Consider the following 20,688-nt stretch of genomic DNA (forward strand, 5'->3'; position numbering starts at 1 on the left):
GGCACACAGAGGCAAAAGCACATGGTCCATATCACTCAGCCAACAAAGGCCCCAGCCAGGACTCGAGCCAGTGTGTGAAGGGTCCCAGCACCTGGCTCACAATCTCGGTACCACATGCCTGACACACAGCAGGGGCCCAATTACTACAAGCAAACAGTTACGCGGCGCGGCCCTTCCTAGCAGCCCCGCCCTTTATGTGGGTCAGGTGCTTTGTATGTGTCTGCTTATTTAATCCTCACAGCAACTTCGCGAGATTTACACTATCATCATCCCCATTTAGCTGATGGAGAAACTGAGGCCCAGAGAAGCTAATAACTTGCCAAAGATCACACAGCTGGTGAGCAGCAGGGCCGGGATTTGAACGCAGAGCTGTCTGGTTCCAAAAGCTGGGCTCTAAACTGCTAAGCTAAAGTGCTTGTCAATACAGCAAGTCCTTACTCACAGCAGCCAAGACATGGAAGCAACCTAAATGTCCATCAACAGATGAATGGGTAAAGAAGATGTGGCACATATACACAATGGAATACTACTCAGCCATAAAAAAGAATGAAATAATGCCCTTTGCAGCAACGTGGATGGACCTAGAGATTATCATACTAAGTGAAGTGAGTCAGAAAGAGAAAGACAAATACCATATGATATCACTTATATGTGGAATCTAAAATATGACACAAATATTTATGAAACAGAAACAGACTCACAGACATAGAAAACAGACTTGTGGTTACCAAAGGGTGGGGAAGGGATAAATTAGGAGTTTGGGACTAGCAGATACAAACTACTGTATATAAAACAGATAACAAGGTCCTACTGTATAGCACAGGGCACTATATCCAATATCCTGTAATAAACCATAATGGAAAAGAATATGAAAAAATATGTATCTATATGGATAACTGAATCACTTTGCTGTACACCAGAAACTAACACATTGTAAATCAACTACACTTCAATTATATATATATATACATACATACATATAGCAAGTGCTAACAGAGAGTATTCACTGAAGGAGAATAGTCTATACCAGAGGGGGCTCAGCTAAGAAGCAGAACTGATGACACACAGTGACAACAATGACAAGGACAGCAGCAACAGTAACAAGAGCTGACACTTATTGATGTTATCGTGCACCTGGCACTGTTCTGAGTGATTTACATGCATTCATCCTCACAAGAATCCTATGAGGTATGTTCTATTATCATCCCCATTTTCTGGTGAGAAAATTGAGGCACAGAGAGGTTAAGTAACCTGCCCCAGGTCACATAGCTAGGAAGTGGCACACCTGGGATGTGAACCAAGGCCTTCGAGTTCCAAAATCTGTGCTCTCAACTCCAAAGGCATAATTCTTCAAAACAGCATCTCAGGGGTAGGCAAGACCTTTAATGATGCTCAGGAGGGTCTGAGATGCAGAGGGGACCCAGGGGCGTGATGGTCCCCAAGCCTGGGCCCTGCTGTCACCACAGCACTTCTAGGAAGACTCAAGTATGTTCTAGAGAAGACAGTTGCTTTGTCAGCAGCTGCCTCTCAAAGGGAAGCCAGGGCTGACTGGGATCAAGGGCAGGGGAGGGAGTGAAGGTGGGGACAGGGGAACAGACACCCCCTGCCCAGGCCCTTGTTCCACCCCCAGCCCTGGCTGGGCTGCCAGTGCAGGCTTCTAGCTGCTGCAATGCAGAGGCCTCGAGGAGCCAGCAAGTGGGTGAGTGTGAGCTGGAGCCCAGGGAGGGATGCTCTTGGCCAGGTGCCTCACCAGGCCTCCTGGCCAAGCTACTGCCGGCTGCCTGGGCCCCGTCAGCCACCTTGGCTGCAACTCACCTCTTGGTGGGTACAAGGAGTCCCTTAGCTGCCGGGAAGGAGCTGGGATTCAGAAGTGGGACAGGAGGCAGATCTGCCAGAGAGCAGCCCAGGGGCTTGGCCAGCTCTCCCCATCCTGACTCCCAGTCACCGGGTCAGTCCCTTCCCGACACCCTCCGCTTCGGGTAATGTCATTTGACAACCACCCACATGGGAGCCCCAGCTGTTTATCTTCTTCACTGGAATAAAAGAAAATTTTGCACTCCAGCATCACAGACTATTTGAACCACGTTTTACAGATGGGGAAACTAAGGCCCAGAGAGGGAGGGAGGGAGGCTTGTCTAAGGTCACCCCGTGAGCTGGGGACAGAACAGCAAGAGCACCGGGGTCCCCAGCTCCTAAGTGCTGAGTCCTTCTACTCCAGGCTCTGATGGAGCAGAATCCAACTTGGGTCAGGTTACAGCCCTCAGTGGGGACAGACTACTCTGTTATTTTTAAAGTTACTGAGCAGGAGAGTGAAGGGGACGAGACCACCAGCCAAGACTGGGAGGAGGGGAGGATGGGGGCCAGTGGGCTGGTTTGAGCCATGTCCCAGCACACCATCTGCCTGACCTGGAGGACGCAACTGAGCTTGGCCAGGTGGAGCAGGAGGGCAAATCGTGGGCACATGGGTGACGTGTGTGCCCCAAGGGACAAGGACAAGGTGGTGGCCAGAGGTCAGAGCAGGCACTGCCCAGGGCCTGCTGTGCCCAGGAAGACAGGGTCAACTCGCCTTGACCCCAAGAGCTAAGGAATGGCACAGGATTAGCAAGTGACCACATCCCCACTGCACGTCCTGTCAAAGGCTTTTCTTCCCAGTAGAAGAAATGGTGGTTGGGGCATCTCCAGCTGACAGGTGCACAAAAGGAAAGTCTGGAACGGCCAGGAGATAACAGATAGCAATTATTATCATAACCACAGCAGCTATAGTTTATGGGGTGTTACTAAGTGCCTGACAATGTGATAAGTGCCTGTCACCTCCCGTCCCAGTTAATCCTCACCACTACTCTGGGACGTTCTCTCGGTTATCATTCCCATTTTACAGAGAGGGAAACAGAGGCTTGGGGAAGTCAGATGACCTGAAGAGAATACGCAAAGGCAGAGCTGAAACCCCACACTTCATTCTCTGGGCCCAGGCTATTCAGGGCTCCCAAGAAAGGGTCCTGAAGGGCCTGGGGGGCCCACGCAGCTCAGCTCTCCCCCAACTTTGGGGGTGAACTTTTCACCCCAAAGCAGTCATCACCCAGCTGACTGGGGCTGGTTCTGTGGGACAGTGTCATTGTGGGGTCTCTGGATGCAGGGCCAGGACTCAGCTGAGTCCACGTTATTCCATCCTGACTCCCACCCTTGCTGAGCCCACACATCCCACACTGGCGCCTGGGGAAGTTGTTTCAGATAACTCACCACTCTAGGTGAGGCAAACTGGGGAGTCACTGTGGCCTTCCTGCCGTCCTCGTCTTGTCACCTGTCACCTGCCCACCTGAAGCAGGGGAATTGAGGGCAGCCTAACTCCAGGGCGGGGGGAGTCCTGTCAGACCAGCTTAAAGCTGTCTGAATTAACGTCATGTCTGGGGAGGGGGCACCCTGTTTTAACAAAGAACTAGAAATAAGGGAGAGGCCCTTGGGAAGCCTCAGGCCTAACTGCCGGGGTGGATGCAGAGAAGGGTCAGCCCATTGGCCAGCTGGGGGGACTGAGGGGAAGGGGTTTGCCAAGGTCGGCAGGTCCAGGCCTGCTCCCAGGTTTCTGACATAGCCAGCCTCTCAGGATCTGTGGGCAGGCAACGCTGTAGGGTGTGGGGAGCCCTCAGAAGAGGCGCCAGTCCGATCCTGGGGGGAGAACAGCCATCCCAGGATCCACGCCAAAAGGCACGCTCACCATTTTCCAAGAGGTGGCGGCACCTGAATGGTTAAAAAAAAAAAAGCAACATTCTCCCCGCGGCGTGGAAAGGATGCTGCAGGGATGGGGGGCTGGGACCTGCGGCTGCGGGTGCTAGGGTACCAGGAGGGGGGGCCAGTAAGTCTCCCACCTTCAACTGAGATGCCTACTCCATCCCCGGGGCAGGGAGAGCCAAATGTCCCTCCAGCCTGTGCCCGGTCTGGCACTTCGACTTGAGAAAGACCCGGGTCGGGGGTCCCGGGCCCCGCACTCTTACCTGTCACCTTACCTGGCACCAGGTGAGCCGTGGGGAGGGGGCGCAGCGGGCTGGGGTCCTCAGGGGCGCGGGCTCCGCGCGGTTCATTGGAGACAGCGCCCGGCGCCCCGCTCGCTCCACCCCTCCCGCCTCTCCCTCCTCCCGCTGCTCCTCCGGGCCTCCCGCCCCCGGCTGCTGCGCAGCAGCAAGGTCGGAGCAGAGGGGGGCGGGCACACAGGCCAGCTGACGGGCAGGGCGGGGCCTCCTGGTGGACGGGACCTTCGTGCGGGCGTGACCACGGCTAGCCACCGCCCACCTGCGACGAGCCCCGCCCTCATCCGCAGGACCAGGCCCTTCCGCTCGGTGCTCCACCCCTGGAGACCTCAGGCCCATTCTGAGCAGAAGGAAGTGGCCACAGCTGCTGGGGGCGCCTGCTCTTTAACCGTCCTTTTCCTCCGGAGGGTCTACCAGCCAGCCTCGGAGGATGGAGGTTAGGATCCTCATGCCTTCCTTCATTCAACCAATATTTGTTGAAAGGCACCTGCTATGTGCCGTGCACCATTCTAAGCGTTTGCGATGCCACAGGGAACAAAACGAGATCCTTGCCCTTCTGGAGCTGACATTCTAGTGAGGGAGTCAGGCGATACACGTAATGAATGAGTAAATTATACCTGTTGGAAGGGAGTACATTTCACGGAGACAAACAGAGCCAGGGCGGTGGGGATTGGGAGAGGGAGATAGCCGTATGCACTCAGCGATCGCTGGGGGCTGGGGGCTGGGGGCTGGGGGCTGGGTGTGAAAAAAGACGGAAAACCCCCATCCTTCGCGGGGTGGGGGAGGTAGAAAACCAACAAGTAAATAACATAATTTCATGTGGTGCCAAGTATGATTTATTTCCTGTAAAGGAAGTAAAACTGGGTGAGGCAATGGAGAGCGCCATGGGGTCTCTTTAGCTGGGAAGGGCTCCCTGAGAGGCGAGAGGTGAGAAGGAGGGAGCCATGGAGAGGTTTGGGGGGAGAGCATTCTCCGTGAAAGGAACTGCCAGTGGGAAGGCTCTGAGGTGGGAACTCACCTGGCATTTGAGGAGCAGAAAAGGGATCAGCGTGGACTGAACCAAGAGCTGAGGAGAGTAGGTGAAGCCCAGAGGGGCGGCAGGTGAGGCAAGATATACCCCCATCTCTCCAGCCTCCGGTCAGAGGCTAAAAATGCTCTCTGAATGTAAAACAGTCTCTGCTTCTCACATGGGACAGCCTCCTTCAAGGGGAATTTGGCAAAGTGCAGGATTGTAAATGTACTTTTTTTTTCCTGACCCAGTAGGAATTTCTTCTATAGATAGACTTGTGGAGGGAGTGAAGATACTAGTTTGCAGATAGTCACTGGAGTAGCAAAAGTCTGGAAATAACCTAAATACCCTTCCATAGGGAACTGGCCAAATAATTACAGAGCATCGCTCAAAAAATACCCTGTAGCATGGGGGAAAAAAAATCTATGTATCTATCCATACACAAATGTTACCTAAAGGTATGAAATGACCTCCAAAATCTATTGAGTAAAAACAAGGGGGAGAATCAAGCTGAAGTGTGATACTGTTTGTGCAAAAACAAAAGCAAATATTAATTGTACGTGAAGAAAAGCTCTTGGATGGATTATCCAAAAGCTAGAATGACTCAGGTCTGGGGCCAAATCCAGGCTCTGTCTTTTTTTTTTTTTTTTTTTTTTGCAGTACGCGGGCCTCTCACTGTTGTGGCCTCTCCCATTGCGGAGCACAGGCTCCAGACGCGCAGGCTCAGCGGCCGTGGCTCACGGGCCTAGCTGCTCCGCGGCATGTGGGATCTTCCCGGACCGGAGCACGAACCCATATCCCCTGCATCGGCAGGCGGACTCTTAACCACTGCGCCACCAGGGAAGCCCCAGGCTCTGTCATTTTTGCTGTGTGAAAATAGCCAACACAATATTGAAGGAGCAAAACAAATTTGGTGTACTGACACTACCCGACTTCAAGACGTACTATATAAAGCTGTAGTAATCAGGACAGTGTGGTGTTGACAAAAGAACAAATAGATCAATGGGACAGAATAGAGAGCCCAGAAATAGAACCATATAAATATAGTCAACTGATCTCCGACAAAGGAGTAAAGGCAATACAGTGGAGAAAAGGCAAATGGTGCTTTGCAACAAATGGTGCTGAAACAACTGGACATACACGTGCAAAAAATACATATATATATTGACACAGACCTTACACCTTTCACAAAAGTTAACTCAAGATGGATCATAGACCTAAAAGTAAAACACAAAACTATAAAACTCCTACAAGATAACCTAGGAGAAAATCTAGATTTTCTTGGGCATGGAGATGATTTTTTAGATGTAATACTAAAGGCATGATCCATGAAAGAAAGAATTGATAAGCTAGACTTCATTAAAGTTAAAAACTTCCACTCTGTGAAAGATATTGTCAAGGGAATGAGAAGGTGAGCCACAGACTGGGAGAAAATATATCTGATAAACGACTGTTATCCAAAATATACAAAGAACTCTTAAAGCCCAACAATAAGAAAGCAAATAACCTGATTTAAAAAGAGGGAAAAGACCTGAACAGACACCTCACCAAATGAAATATACAGATGAAAAATAAACGTGAAAAGATGCTCAACGTAATTTGTCATTAGAAAATTGCAAATTAAAACAACGAGGTACTATTACATACCTAATAGAATGGCCAAAATCCAAAACACTGACAACACCAAATGCTGACGAAGATGTGGAGAAGCAGGAACTCTCTTTCATTGCTGGTGGGAATGCAAAACAGCACAGTTACTTTGGAAGACAGTTTGGCGGCTTCTTATGAAACTAAACATACTTCTACCATACGATCCAGCAATCATGCTCCTTCGTATTTACCCAAACGAGTTGAAAACTTATGGCCACACAAAAACCTGCACATAGATGTCTATAGCGGTTTTATTCATAATTGCCAAAACTTGGAAGCAACCAAGATGTCCTTCAGTAGGTGAATGGATAAAATGGTAATTCAGACAATGGAATATTACTCAGTGCTAAGACTAAATGAATTACCAAGCCATAAAAAAGACATGGAAGAAACATAAATGCGTATTACTAAGGGAGAGAAGCCAATCGGGAAAGGCTACACACTGTATGATTCCAACTATATCATATTCTGGAAAAGATAAAACTATGCAGACGGTAAAAGGATCAGTGGTTGCCAGGGGTTAAGGGAGGATGGGGGGATGAACAGGCAGAGAGTAGAGGATTTTCAGGGCAGTGAAACTATTCTGTATGATACCGTAATGGTAGACATATGGCCCTAAACATTGTCAAAAACCATAGAATATACAACTCCAAGAGTGAACCCTAATGTGAACTATGCACTTTGGGTGATAATGATGCATCAATGTGACACTCGATTGTAACAGATGTACCATCTGGTGTGGGATGTTTGTAGTGGGGGAGGCTCTGTGTGGGAGGGGGGCAGGGAGCACGTGATAAATCTCTGTACTTTCCACTCCATTTTGCTATGAACCTAAAACTGTTCTAAAGAATAAAGTCTATTAAAAAATTGGTTAAATGGCCAATTTTATGTTATGTATGTTTTAACCACAATAAAAATTGTTCATAGCAGCTTCATTCATGACATCACCAAACCGGAAACAATGCAAATGTCCATCAACTGTAGAATGACTCAGTGAATGGTGGAGTGGTCACCAGGTGGAATACTATGCAGCCATGAAAAGGGATGAGCCACTGCTATACATAACGACACAGATGAATCTTAAAAACATAACGCTGGGCTTCCCTGATGGCGCAGTGGTTAAGAATCCGCCTGCCAGTGCAGGGGACATGGGTTCGAGCCCTGGTCCGGGAAGATCCCACATGCCGCAGAACCCGCGTGCCACAACTACTGAAGCCTGCGCGCATAGAGCCCGTGCTCCACAACAAGAGAAGCCACCGCAATGAGAAGCCTGCGCACCTCAATGAAGAGTAGTCCCCACTCGCCGCAAATAGAGAAAGCCCACGTGCAGCAACGAAGACCCAACACAGCCAATAAATAAATTAATTAATTTAAAAAAAGAGAACATAATGCTGGGGGTTGGGGAGGATAAATTAGGAGTTTGGGATTAGCAGATACAAACTACTATATATAAAAGAGATAAACAAGGGAACTAGATTCAATATTCTGTAATAAACCATAAAGGAAAAAAGTATGAAAAAGCATACATACAAATGAAAAAAAATGTATATTATATATGTACGTATAACTGAACACCAAAAGCTGACACATTGTAAATCAACTATACTTCAATTAAAAAAAAAAAAGAACATAATGCTGAGTGAAAGAAGTGGTATACAAAATAATACATGATTTTATTTTTTTATTATTATTTTTTTCATATGATTTTATTTGTATCAAATTCAAGAACAGGCAAGACTGATCTTTGCTCTTAGAAGTCAGAATAGTGTCTACCCTCGGGAGGTGGCTAGTGACTGATGGGGAGGGACATGGATGGGGGCTTCTGCAGGGCTGGGATGTTGTTTTGGGATCTGGGTGCTGTCTAGTTTGTGAAAATTCACCAAACTGTACACTTATGATTTGTGCCTATTTGTGCATGTGTGCTGTCAATTCAAAAGAATATGTATAGACACATGTATACATATATATACACGTACATACCATACATATATACATATACATACACGTACACGTACACACACACACACACACACATCACTCTGGAGTCCAAAGGATGGGTGTTCTAATTCTGGTCCTGCACTCACAAGGTTTATGACCCTAGACAGGCCCCTGTACTTCACTGAGCCTCGGTTTCCTCATCTGTAAAATAGGGATAATAATACCTCACAAGGTCAACAAAAGGACGTCAGTGCTGGCAACGAGCATACTGATTCGGCGCTTACTACTAATATTCTGGCTGCTGTTCCCTTTGGTGACCACGCCCAGGCCGGGGCAGGGTGGGGCTGGGACTCTGTTTCCAAGGAAGAGATGGGGCATGGGGAGGGCCAGTCTAAACTGAGGAGCAGGAAATGGTTATCTTGCAAAAACTATTGTAAAGGGAGAACACTAGCCAGGGAGCCGGGGTGTGCACGTGTGTGTGTTGCGGGGGAAGCTGCTGGGGCCCAGCCTGCGTGGTGGCTGCCTGGGGAGCTGGTCTCCCCTGGGCCTCCTGGGGAAGGAAGGCCCTTAGGAGTGGGATGAACGCAGAGCTGGGGAAATGGATCCTTTCCTGGAGAGCAGGGCCCTTCACTATCACTGGGCAATCAAGATGGCTGTAAAACTTTAATCACCTTCTCAGGCCACACAGCTCTGGGCTGGGGAGCTGGGTCCTTGAGGGGGGAAGCAGGTCCTCAACCGTCGTTCTCCTCCCTGGGGAAGGCTGGTAGCTTCAGGAGGCTTGGGCTAGGCCCCAGGATCTCCGCGGCCCAGTGACCTGGATTTCACACCTGAGGAGGGGAGGGGGCACTGAGAGACCTGGCTGCGCCTTTAGGAACAACCCAGCAGAGTCAGACTTGGGTTCCATTCCAGACTCCACCGTGTATGAGCTGTGTGACCTTGGTGGGTCATTCAAGCCATCTGAACCTTGTTTTCCACATCTGTAAAATGGCGATAGTTCCTACCGCATAGGGTTTGTTGTGAGGACTAAACAGCTTCCCTTTGCAAACAGAGTAAAATCCAAAATGTTCCCAGTGGCCTACTTAGCCCAATGATTTGGTCTCAATACCACCTGGCCTCCTTCCCTATGACTTGCCCTCTTGTATGCTTTTTGCTGTTCTCCAAGCATGCCAAGCTCAGCCCACTGCAGGGCCTTTGCCCCTTCAGTCTCCCTGTCTAGAACACTTTCCTGCAGATCTTGCTGCAACAGTTAGAGCTCAGCTGAAATGTCACTCTTCAGGAGGCCTTCCCTGGCCACCGCGTCCGAAGCAGCCGCCTCCGGGCACTCACCATCTCATCAGCCTAGTGCCTTCCCAGCCCTTACAACTGAACGAGGATAACCTGATCTCATACTGGTCTCCTTGCTTGTTCCTGTCTCCCCCACTCGACTGAAAGCTTCAGAAGGCAGGGATCTTGTCTGTCACTCAAAACACACTTCCACACACTCACACGCACTCCTTCCACACTCCCAGACAGGAGGGTCTCGCTGCCCCTGCCCAGCCAGTGTGAAAACCAATCAGGCTGTTGTGCAGGCTCTGTCCAGAGAGCAGGGGCCCTCTTCCGGCCCCTCAAGGTGCTGGAGGGGAGACTTTGCTGGCTCGAGCCTTGGTGCCCCGAATGTGCTGATTGAGACAGCTGGGAGGATGGCCTGGCACTGCATCACAGGGCCTGGAGGTTTCCCATCTTCCTTCTGGGGTCCTGGGGCTTCAGCAGGAGCAAGGGGTGGGCCGTGGAGCCCTGAAGAAGACAGGAACAGGGGCTGTTGCCTGTGTGTGTGTGTGTGTGTATGTGTGACTGTGTGTGGGATGTGAGTGTGGGTGAGTACTTTTGTGAGGGTGTGCACGTGTGTGAGATATTGGGTGTATGAATAGGAGTGTGCGACTGTGACTGTATGTGGAATGTTGTGTGTGTTCAAGCGAGGGTGTGTGTTGATGGTATGTGTGAGGGTGTGAGCGCATGTGTGATTGTGTGTGAATGTGTGTTAGCATGTGTGAGCATGTAAGGCTGTGTTTGAGTGTGTGTGTGACTGTGGATGTGAGTGTGTGAGCGTGAACCTGTGTCTACACATGGGGAAAGGAAAGCAGAGTTATCAAGAAAATGCCAACAAGGGAATTCCCTGGCGGTCCAGTGGTTAGGTCTCAGTGCTTCCACTGCAGGGGGCATGGGCTTGATCCCTGGTTGGGGAACTAAGATCCCGCAAGCCACACGGTGCGACCAAAATATATATATATATATATTTATATATGAAGAAGAAAGAAAGAGACAGAGAGAGGAAGGGAGGGAGGGAGGGAGGGAGGGAGGGAGGAAGGAAGGAAATGCCAACAAGCCCAAAGAGAAAAGTCAACATCCCTCAAAATCCCACCACTCAGTGTATTCCTATTGTGGTGAACAGGGAACTCAGAGAGCAGACTGTTGGGTTCAAACCCCATACGTGTCCCTTACTGGAGAGTGACAGGGGGCAAGTCACTGCACCTCTCTGGGCCTCAGGTTCCCCCGCCTGTAACACGGTGATATAACAGTACCTAGCTCAAAGGTTTGCTGTAAGGATGAAAGGAGATAAGGTGGGTGGTAGATGTGTTAGCTCAGGTCCAGTAGAGAGGAGCCTCGGTCAACAGCTGTCATCTGCAGTCACCTGTTGATCTAGGGTAAGGGCCAGAGTCTTAAAGCCCCAGAGTCTTCCTCCCCACCCCCCATCCCTGCATCACGCTGAGCCATGGAGGTAACTAAGGCAGGGGACAGGGGTCATTTCCAGGGGTCAAGATTTCCTCCCCAGCTGCACGCCTTAGTTCTGCCAGCTCAATAGGATTGACACCCAAGCTTCTTCTCGGGGCTTTGCAGACCGGGGTCTTGGGGATGCATGGCGGACCATGACGGGGTTCCCAAGGTATGGCTTGCGTGTGCTGTGATGGGTCTCCCCGAGGATGGAGGGCACGCTCTGTAAGACAGAAACATACTCAGCTTACACTGCGGCTGTACAGAACTTGAACCTGGTTGCGCTGGGTGCGGCCACCGACCGACCACGCCCTATTCACACCTGAATCCGTCGGAAGCACCACCGGAAGTCTCACCGGACTGAGCGTTTTCGTGGGGACACTCACTGGGGCGATCCGCGGCGAACCCCGAGACTGTGGCGTTGGCAAAGGGAGCGCCGGGCAAGGACCCGGGATAAATGCTAAACCCAAGCTCAGACGCACAAAACTGGAGAGCAGTTGGAGGGAACGAGGTCAGACCCTAGAGCTCTGTCCTCGTGGCGTTCGCTGGTTCTTCAAAACCTCCGAGCAGAAAAGGGAGCCAGCATTTAAGCAGAGGGTCTTGAGATTCCGAGTCCCTACTTCTCCACGTCCTGTGAAGGTGTGACTCAGTTCACCTATCTGTAAAGTCGACGATTAATTCCCGCCTCGTGGATGCAGAAACTCTGAAGCGGAACGAGAAGGTCGCGTGCTCCCAGCGGAGGCTGCCAGCCCCAACCCGGCCGGGAGCATCTTCCAGCACCGCAGACCGTTTTCTGGGGCGGAGTCTTCGTTCTTTTCCGCACTTGGGAATTTAGAACGGACCCTTGGCCCCTGGTTCCTGACCGCCTCGGCTGGGGGCGTATCCGGAAGTGCCCCTACGGAAGCCGGCGGGTCCGCGCGCGGCACCTCACCATGGGGACCGCGGCGGCTCCGCGGCGCTTCTGCCGCTGCGCCTGCTTCTGCTCCGAGAACTTGTACGTGGCGCGCTACGGCCTGCACGTGCGCTTCCGGAGCGAGCAGCAGCTGCGCCAGGACTACGGCCCCGTGAGTGGCCTCTATTGGCTCTGCGGGGAAATGGGCGGGGAGGGGTGGCGGAGGGGTCGTTTGCTTTGCCTTTGGTGCGCTCAGATCTGACAAGAATGACTTAACCTTTAGGTACCTCATTGTTTTCAACCTTAAATGGGGATAGTGGTATCTTTAGTGAGATTGTCGTGAGGAATGAATGAATGAACGTACATGCAAAATGCTCAGGGCAGGGCCTGGCTCAGAGTACTCTGTCAGTGTTATTACCAAGAGCAGCTGGGAACCCTGCTCTGTGCTCAACGTGCTTATCGCATTCCATCCTTACAATCATCCTGTGAGGTCGGATCATCTCCATTTCAAGGAGAAACTGAGGCTCAGAGACGTTTAAGTCACTTAAACGTCCCAAGGTCACACCGTCGCGCTCACTGGCCTTTCTGCTCCCAGATCCTGCGCAGCCGAGGCTGTGTCAGCCCCAAGGACTTCCAGCAGCTGTTGGGAGAGGTAACAACTCCCCGCCCGCCCTCGATTGCTCCCTCCGCACCCAGCCTGGCCTTTCCTCTTTAGATGTGCATCAGCAGTTTGAGGAGTCTCCCAGCCTCAGGCCTGCCAGTGTCAGATCCTTAGACCTCCCCTTTCCCCCCTCCTGTCCTCACTCACCACAGCAGCTGGGTCCTGGCAGCAGAAAAAGAGAAAGCAGGAGCAACGCCAAGTTGTCTGCCTCCTGCCCTCTTGAGATACTCGGGCTCCGGGGAGGAGTCACTTGCCCAAGGTTTCACAGCAGGTGGAGTGGAGGTCCCGCCCAGGGCCGCCTGGCTCCTGGCTCTTCAACCCTCCCCCACGCCACTTCTGCGGCTGCTGCTTGTCTCCCACCCGGGGGTCAAGTGTCGGGAAACTTCCCAGGACAGCCCGCTGCAGCCTCTGGAACACAAACTTTGACCGGGACTCTGTTTCCCCTCCTTGAGTGGGCCCAGCTGGTTGAGGAGCAGCGAGGGGTCTCATCCCAGCCAGGCTCAGGCTGGTGCAGCCCTGAGTGGGATGGGCCCCCTTCTGGAAGGATGCCCCTTCAGCTAACAGCTTAGCACCTGCCATTTACCCTGGTAGAGTCAGGAGCACAGGGAGACCTTGCTCCCAGCCCTGGCCATACCCTGGGCTTCCTGAGCCTCAGTTTCCTCATCTGCACAGTGGCCTCGGGGGGGGGGATGGGAGGCCCCAACCTCATACCCAGGCCCTGTGTAACCCCAGCTTGAGAAGGAGGTGGAGCGGCGGCAGCGGCTGGGGCAGGAGTCGGCCGCCAGGAAAGCCCTCATTGCGAGCTCCTACCACCCAGCACGGCCCGATGTCTACAGCTCACTGCAGGTACCTGGCAGGGGGCAGGTTACTGGAAGGAGGCGGAGGCATCCGGGCCTGAGGGCTGTCTGCCCCACGGCTTGTGTGCTCTGCCCCCAGGATGTGGCTCTGGCCCCCAAGTTTCTGGCCGCAGCTGAGTACAGCACATCGCCAGGTGCAGACCTCCAGGGCCTTCTCCAGCGGCTGGAGACAGTTTCTGGTGAGGTCTTGGCCCATCACCTTGCAGCACTGGGGGTGGGAGACTGAGGTCCCTCCACCCACCATATCTGCCTCCAAAAATCAAACCAGCAGGACTGAGAAGGGCTGGCGGGACAGACCCATCAGGAACAGGGCATCTGTATCCATTCACTCACTTATCTAACAGTTATTCAGTGCCTTGCATCAGACACGCTCAAATAGGGGTGACTGAAGAGGTTAACAAAGGGACAGTTGAGACAAGTGTGGGCTAAGGAATCAGCAAGGGATGGGGAGGGCCCCGCCCCAGGGCTAGCAACGGGGGTGGGGTTGGGGGTAGGGAGCCGTTCCTATCTCAAGACCTGAAGGAGTGGGTAAGAATGAGGTTTCTTGAACCTGCCAGGACCTGGAACTGTGGGAGAGGGCTCGCCAGATGGGGTGCACATCTGAATTTGGAGGCTAGACCTCAGGGCAGGGTGAGGCTTCAGGGATGAGTGGGGGGCCCAAGAATAGGGCTCCCCTGCTGCACATTATGTCATTTAATCATCACAAGAGCCCTGAGAGGTGAGTACTCACGTCATCCCCATTGTACAGATGAGGAAACTGAGGCTGGGGGAAGTGAAAAGTTTATGGGTAGATTGAAACCCACACCGGAGCTCCCGGCCAACCGACTGTCCCTCCCTCCACAGAGGAGAAGCGTATCTACCGGCTGCCGGTGTTCACAGCGTCGTTCTGCCAGGCCCTGCTGGAGGAGCTGGACCACTTCGAGCAGTCAGACATGCCCAAGGGAAGACCCAACACCATGAACAACTATGGGGTGGGTGAGGCTCCACCCGGTGGGCCCGAGGAGGTGGGGACATTGTCTGGTGAGATGTATCCCCAGCGCTGCAGACATTCTCCAAGCCTCGGTTTCCCCATCTGTAAAATGAGATCACAGCAGGATTATTATGAAGTTAAGCACGTTGATGTCTGCAAAGCACTTAACAGTGTCCTTAGTAAGGGACTCCCCCAGGGACGCAGGGTGAGGCCCTACCAGTTTCCCCGCTGACCCTGGGATCCCCCTCCCAGGTGCTGCTACACGAGCTGGGCCTGGATGAGCCACTGGTGACGCCACTGAGGGAGCGCTTCCTGCAGCCGCTGATGGCCCTGCTGTACCCAGAGTACAGGGGCTGGCTGGACAGCCACCGCGCCTTTGTGGTCAAATACGCGCCAGGCCAGGATCGCGAGCTGGGCTGCCACTACGATAACGCCGAGCTCACCCTCAACGTGGCCCTGGGCAAGGCCTTCACGGGGGGTGCTCTCTACTTTGGGGACCTCTTCCAGGTTAGTGTGTGTGACCCGTGGGGCAGGGCTGGGGCCACTGAGAGTGCCCAGGCCTAAGCCCCGCTGTCCACAGGCGCCTTCGGCCCTGGTCAACCCCCTGGAGGTAGAGCACGTGGTGGGCCAGGGCATCCTGCACCGTGGGGGCCAGCTGCACGGGGCCCGCCCCCTGGGCACTGGTGAGCGTTGGAACCTGGTCGTCTGGCTCCGCGCCTCTGCTGTGCGCAACCGCCTCTGCCCCATGTGCTGCCGCAAGCCCGACCTGGTGGATGATGAGGGCTTCGGCGACGGCTTCACCCGCGAGGAGCCCGCCACGGTGGACGTGTGTGCTCTGACTTGAGCCTGGCTGGGGCCAGTGTGGCGGGGTGAGGGGCGGAAATAAACACCCTGCAGCCCTCAGCACATCTTGGTTCAAAAGGACACACGAGCTTCTGGGTCATTCTTTGAGCAGACACGTTGGCGACAGGGATTCCTGTGCAGGTGGTTTAAGGAGGGGATACTCTTGGGAGAAGAGGGAGCAGGACAGAGCAGGAAGGAACTGGGCCAAGATGGTTTGAAATGGCATCCAGCCTCAGCCCCATCCCACGGGGCTCTCTCTGGAGCATAAATCATACCACAGTTTGCCTTCCACATCAGATATCAGCTATAGGGTGTTTTGGGGTAGGGAGGGGGTGAGTAACTTCCCAGACATCCATCTATCTCCAGGGCAAGGTGATTCCCAGCGGCCCAGGGAATCTTCAGGAGAAGAGTACAGGTGTGAGGGACTTCCCTGGTGGTCCAGTGGTTAAGAATCTGCCTTCCAATGCAGGGGACGTGGGTTCAATCCCTGGTCAGGGAACTAAGATCCCACATGCCGTGGGGCAACTAAGCCCGTGCACAGCAACTACTGAGCCCGCGCACCTCAACTAGAGAGTCCGTGCGCCACAGCAAAGGGCCCACGTGCCGCAACTAAGACCCGATGCAGCCAAAAATAAATACATAAAATAAAAAATAAATAAATGTTAAAAAAAGAGTACAGGGCTTCCCTGGTGGCGCAGTGGTTGGGAGTCCGCCTGCCGATGCAGGGGACATGGGTTCGTGCCCCGGTCCGGGAAGATCCCACATGCCGCGGAGCGGCTGGGCCTGTGAGCCATGGCTGCGGAGCCTGTGCTCCGCCAACGGGAGAGGCCACAACAGTGAGAGGCCCACCGCAAAAAAAAAAAAAAAAAAAAAAAAGAGTACAGGTGTGAGGTGTCAGCAGCAGACACCACCCTGGGAGTGAGCGCCCCGTCACTAAGGGGGATTTAGATGGGCTGCCAACAGCATCTTCTGGACCGTGTGGAGGGGTTACTGCAGAGGGATTAAAAGCAAGGACTTGGAGCCAGACCTCTTGGGTTTGAATTCTGATTCGGCCGCTTCCGGCTGTGACTGGGTAAGCCACATGATTCTCCATGCCTTTGTTTCCTCCTCTGGAAAGTACTCGTGTCCTAGAGATGTTGTGGAGATCAAGTGACTTACGGTTTATACAGTGATTTTGTGCCTTTTTTTTTTTTGCGGTACACGGGCCTCTCACTGCTGTGGCCTCTCCCGTTGCGGAGCACAGGCTCCGGACGTGCAGGCTCAGCAGGCCCAGCCGCTCCGCGGCATGTGGGATCTTACCGGACCAGGGCACGAACCCGTGTCCCCTGCATCGTCAGGCGGACTCTCAACCACTGCGCCACCAGGGAAGCCCTGTACAGTGATTTTTAACAGACCTGTGAGTTTGCTGCTGTCGTTACTATTGAAGAGTTTGCAACTTGGCGGCCCCAGGATTGGATGAGGCCTGCAGCTATGCTGTGTTTGGGAGGGTTTTCCATGTTGAAAGCTTGAGTTCTGGCTTCCGTGGGAAGGTGGGAAGATCTGGAAACACCGGGCCCCAATCGACACTGCAGTAATCAGCAGAAGCGGACTCAGCTGCCCCCAGTCTAGACGGGCCTGCGGTGCACTTTCTCACAGGGGTCTTTCCGTCATTCATTGTCATGCCCTCTCTGGTCCTTATGGACATTTGAGTTTGCGACCTCTGTATTACTGGGTGGAGACGGTGTAAATACCAAGGCTCTGGAGCTTACGGCCCGTCGCAGTGGACACGTTCGCAGACAATCCAGAGAGGAAAGCGGCGCGCAGTCGCCTTCTTCCCTGGGGCATCACGGAGACTAGGGATGCTGCGGGCGCGGCGAAAGGACAGTGACGGGAGAGGGCATAGCTGCGGCAAAGGACCCGTGGGCTCCGGGACTGGCGCCAGGCTAGAGAGCAGGCCTCTCGTCTGGGAGCTCCTCCTGGAGCCCCAGCTCGCCTCTCCGGGAGGTCAGTGCGTCAGACTCAGTTTCTTGGGCTGTCCCAAAGACGGAACTTGGGGCTTCAGAACTAAAGGCAGCAGCGCCTTGCTTCGCGGTCGGACGGCCTTCCAGAGCACCGTCCCGGGCCGGAAGTCGCCCAGCCGCCGCTTCCTCACGCGAAGGCGTGGTGCGGGGTTGGCGGTCCGGCCGGATGGGCAGTTGAGGAGGAAGCGGAGCAGCCGCGGGGACTTTCTTTCAGGCGGCGAGGCCGCGGAGGGCGCGGGGTGGAGGGTACGAGCGCGCGGAAAGGAATGAAGAACGCACCTGGCAGCTGAGGATCGTGGCCGTTTCTAGAGGCGCCTGAGCCGCGTGCGCAGGCGTGGAGCGTCCGGGCGGGGGCGGGCCCTTAAAGGGGCCGCAGCGGAGGATCCGGGAGTCCGCGGAGAACCCGGGGTACCCAGGGGTGGGGGTGGCCGAGGATCGTGCGGTTGCACGGATCCCCTCAATATCCCTGCCCCGGGTGGTGACCAGGCCCCGAGTAGAGCCGCCCTCGGAACCCAGTCTGTGGGCCGGCCCTGTGATGAATCCCCAGTTTAAGCGCGTCTCCCCGTCTCCAGCCCGCGGCGCTATGGCTCACGTCAGCTCTCGCAAGCGCTCGAGGAGTCGCAGCCGGTCCCGGGGGCGAGGGTCGGAAAAGAAAAGGAAGAAGAGCAGTAAGGACGCCCCGAGAAGCTGCTCGGCTTCTAGATCCCGAAGCCGCAAGGCCCGCACCACCTCCTCTGGGGCGGAGGGTGAGAACCAGAGGGAATGGGAAAGGGGTGAGGGAACTTCATGGAGGAAGTTGCAGGCAGCTGGGCGGGCTTCTCCGGACTGGCTGTGGGGAAATCGCGGTGAGCGCTATTCAGAGGCACACGAGTGTAGATCCTGGATATCTGGATTGAAAGACGCTCAGAATCCAGGGGCTGGGCCAGCCCATTGAGTACGGAGTGAAGGGAGCACTTAATCATATTTTTGGTGCAGCTGGGTTTGAGATACGGAGGCTGGCCGCCCTGCTCCTAGGCAGTGACTGCGCAGCCCAGAAAGTGCCTCTCCACAGGGTGCAGAGCCCTCCTCTAGAAAGCCCTGCCAGGAGGGTCTCACCCCTCTGTAGTCAGCCTAAGCCTGCTACAGGCCAGAGCAAGGGGACGAAGGTTTACTTCTTCGCCTCCTGGCCTTCCAGCCTCACCTTCTCCCTGCGTCACAGAGAGAAGCAAACACAAGGCCCGGAGGAGACCACGATCCAGCCCCTCCTCCTCTCCTTCCAGTTCTTCCAGCTGCTCTTCCTCCAGCGATGGCCGGAAGAAGCGGGGGAAGCACAAGGACAAGAAGAGGAAGAAAAAGAAGAAAAGGAAGAAGAAGCTGAAGAAGAGGGACAAGGATAAGGCCAAGGTGCAGCAGACCGAGGCTCTGCCCGGACCCTCGCTGGACCAGTGGCACAGAGCAGCCGAGGAGGACGAGGACGGCCCAGGTACAGTGCTGCCTGGTGTGCAAGGCAGGGAGGGTCCCCTCCCTGAGGCCCCCATTCCTGAGCCCCGCCCCCCGCCCCCTCCCTGCCATCTTACCTTCCAGTCCTGACGGACGAGCAGAAGTCCCGCATCCAGGCCATGAAGCCCATGACCAAGGAGGAGTGGGATGCCCGGCAGAGCGTCATCCGCAAGGTGGTGGACCCGGAGACAGGACGCACCAGGTGGGAAGCCGGGCCCCACGGCGGCACCTGGGCGCCCTGGTCCCAGACCGGCACTCAGGAGGAGAGGTGGTGGCAGCTTCTGCTGCTCTAAAAGGACCGAGGATGAGGGAGAAAAAGGAGTCACTCGTTGATGGCCATTGCTGCCCATTCCTCAGAGCAGGCGACTGCAGGGGCTGGAAGGGCCTCGGGCGGGGGTCTTCAAAGAGCCGCTGTTGGCTGGTCCGATGGCAGAGCCCACCGGGCCGCCCTCATCCTTGTCCCAAGGGTGGGAGGGAGGGGTGGGAGCGGCCAGGCTCCGCCTACTCGAGATGGTGGGGGCCTGAGGCCTGGCACCCCTCTGCTGGATGCTTCTGGTTCTGTTGCTCTGGCCTCTAAGTTAGAGGCTCAGCCTCCCTCCCCTCCTCTAGGCTCATTAAGGGAGACGGTGAGGTCTTAGAGGAAATCGTAACCAAGGAACGACACAGAGAGATCAACAAGGTGGGTGTCGCCCCCTTGCCCAGGCCCACCCCCAGCTCTGCTTCTGATGTGTCCCCTCCTGTGTGCTTTCTTCCCCAGCAAGCCACCCGAGGGGATGGTCTGGCCTTCCAGATGCGAGCAGGGCTGCTGCCCTGAGGGCCCCACTGGCCAAGGCCTGCACACAGTGTTGGTGGCACAGCCTGAGGGCTGGCCTCAGGGTGGGGAGCAGGGAGCCCGATGGACGCTGCTTGTCTCTCTCCTGCAGACCGGCCTCTGGCCCAGCCTCCAGCCCAGCCTCCTGTCACATGCAGGGGGTGGAGGGCAGGGTCACTGGCCTAACTGGCTCCCCTAACTCCTGAAAGAGTGCAGCTTCCCAGATATTAAACATACCCTGGTCGGAGACTTCTGTGCTGTTGCTTTTTGTGCTGAGGAGGGGAGGGGAGAAGAGTGCAGCCCTACTTCCAGGGCAAAAATAAGGACTCCAGGAGCTTTTGGGGAAAGGACAGGCCACGTCAGCCACCTTTGCCCTCCTCACCCTCAGATGAGGTCCTGTCTGGACCAGACCCAGGGCTCCACCTCCAGCTGCATCCCAGACCCTTGGCTCTTACACTGGATTTCCTCAGGCTTGGAGGGAGGCTGCTGCCCTCGCTGCTTGTGCCACAGACGACGCAGTTGAGAATTCTGGTGGCCCGGGAGGAATCCTGGCCCAGCTTACTGGCTGTGTCCTCTGTGAAGCAGAGGCTGACAGTACCCACCTCCCTGACTGGGTTGCTATGAGGACCAACTGAGTTCATGCCTGGGAAAGGGCTGGAAGGGGCTGCAAGGGGGCCCAGCATAGGTAAGACCCACGTGAGTGTACTGGTATTACTGTGAGCGTAGCTGACACTGTGTACTGGGAAGGACAGCCTCTACCCTCACAGGACAGGCTGGGCCCCCATCCCGGCCCCCGCACCCCACCCCCCAC

At 54.6% G+C, this 20,688-nt stretch overlaps 3 protein-coding genes across 21 annotated transcripts in view; 2 read left to right on the plus strand and 1 right to left on the minus strand.

Annotated features, from left to right (window-relative positions):
- Nucleotides 1-14,766, minus strand: part of ABCB9 (ATP binding cassette subfamily B member 9) — a 37,614-nt gene extending 22,848 nt beyond the window's left edge. For 2 of the 9 annotated variants that reach the window (XM_049697730.1, XM_049697731.1), the window contains exons 1-3: nucleotides 11,687-11,825; nucleotides 9,288-11,587; nucleotides 6,676-6,757 (exon numbers count right to left, since the gene is read on the minus strand). The gene's annotated coding sequence lies outside the window, so the exon portion shown is untranslated. Of the gene's footprint in view, nucleotides 1-3,237; nucleotides 3,959-3,986; nucleotides 6,653-6,675; nucleotides 6,758-9,287; nucleotides 11,588-11,686; nucleotides 11,826-14,634 lie in introns of those variants that run through there. The other 7 variants (XM_049697729.1, XM_049697727.1, XM_049697728.1 and 4 more) reach the window with 7 other exon arrangements.
- OGFOD2 (2-oxoglutarate and iron dependent oxygenase domain containing 2) lies at nucleotides 12,293-15,668 on the plus strand. The gene is made up of 7 exons (XM_004276679.3): nucleotides 12,293-12,428; nucleotides 12,852-12,908; nucleotides 13,650-13,763; nucleotides 13,854-13,953; nucleotides 14,618-14,745; nucleotides 14,997-15,251; nucleotides 15,325-15,668. The coding sequence occupies exons 1-7, from the start codon at nucleotides 12,297-12,299 to the stop codon at nucleotides 15,586-15,588; spliced, it is 1,050 nt and encodes a 349-aa protein (XP_004276727.1). The 5' UTR covers nucleotides 12,293-12,296; the 3' UTR covers nucleotides 15,589-15,668.
- A 1,373-nt stretch (nucleotides 15,669-17,041) lies between these two features.
- Nucleotides 17,042-20,126, plus strand: ARL6IP4 (ADP ribosylation factor like GTPase 6 interacting protein 4). Of its 11 annotated transcripts, XM_004276678.2 has the most exons (6): nucleotides 17,700-17,833; nucleotides 18,160-18,333; nucleotides 18,786-19,049; nucleotides 19,151-19,268; nucleotides 19,676-19,745; nucleotides 19,824-20,126. In XM_004276678.2, exons 2-6 carry the CDS (start codon nucleotides 18,171-18,173, stop codon nucleotides 19,878-19,880), a joined length of 672 nt encoding a protein of 223 aa, XP_004276726.1. In that variant the 5' UTR covers nucleotides 17,700-17,833; nucleotides 18,160-18,170; the 3' UTR covers nucleotides 19,881-20,126. The 11 variants fall into 11 exon arrangements, with proteins under 11 accessions (XP_033296726.1, XP_049553699.1, XP_004276726.1 ...); XM_033440836.2 differs by having other exon boundaries at nucleotides 17,715-18,333; nucleotides 18,762-19,049; XM_033440833.2 differs by lacking the exon at nucleotides 19,676-19,745 and having other exon boundaries at nucleotides 17,725-17,911; nucleotides 18,762-19,049.
- The last annotated feature ends 562 nt before the right edge of the window (nucleotides 20,127-20,688 follow it).

Source organism: Orcinus orca, chromosome 15 (assembly GCF_937001465.1).
Source record: "Orcinus orca chromosome 15, mOrcOrc1.1, whole genome shotgun sequence".
Lineage (NCBI taxonomy): Eukaryota > Metazoa > Chordata > Mammalia > Artiodactyla > Delphinidae > Orcinus > Orcinus orca.

Coding starts and splice junctions, on each gene's coding strand:
- OGFOD2 (XM_004276679.3), top strand. CDS start 12,297: ATGGGGACCGCGGCGGCTCCGCGGCGCTTCTGCCGCTGCGCCTGCTTC. Junction 13,954..14,617: donor GCGGCTGGAGACAGTTTCTG/GTGAGGTCTTGG, acceptor CTCCCTCCACAG/AGGAGAAGCGTATCTACCGG. Junction 14,746..14,996: donor ACACCATGAACAACTATGGG/GTGGGTGAGGCT, acceptor TCCCCCTCCCAG/GTGCTGCTACACGAGCTGGG.
- ARL6IP4 (XM_033440829.2), top strand. CDS start 18,123: ATGAATCCCCAGTTTAAGCGCGTCTCCCCGTCTCCAGCCCGCGGCGCT. Junction 18,334..18,761: donor CACCTCCTCTGGGGCGGAGG/GTGAGAACCAGA, acceptor CTGGCCTTCCAG/CCTCACCTTCTCCCTGCGTC. Junction 19,050..19,150: donor GGAGGACGAGGACGGCCCAG/GTACAGTGCTGC, acceptor CTTACCTTCCAG/TCCTGACGGACGAGCAGAAG.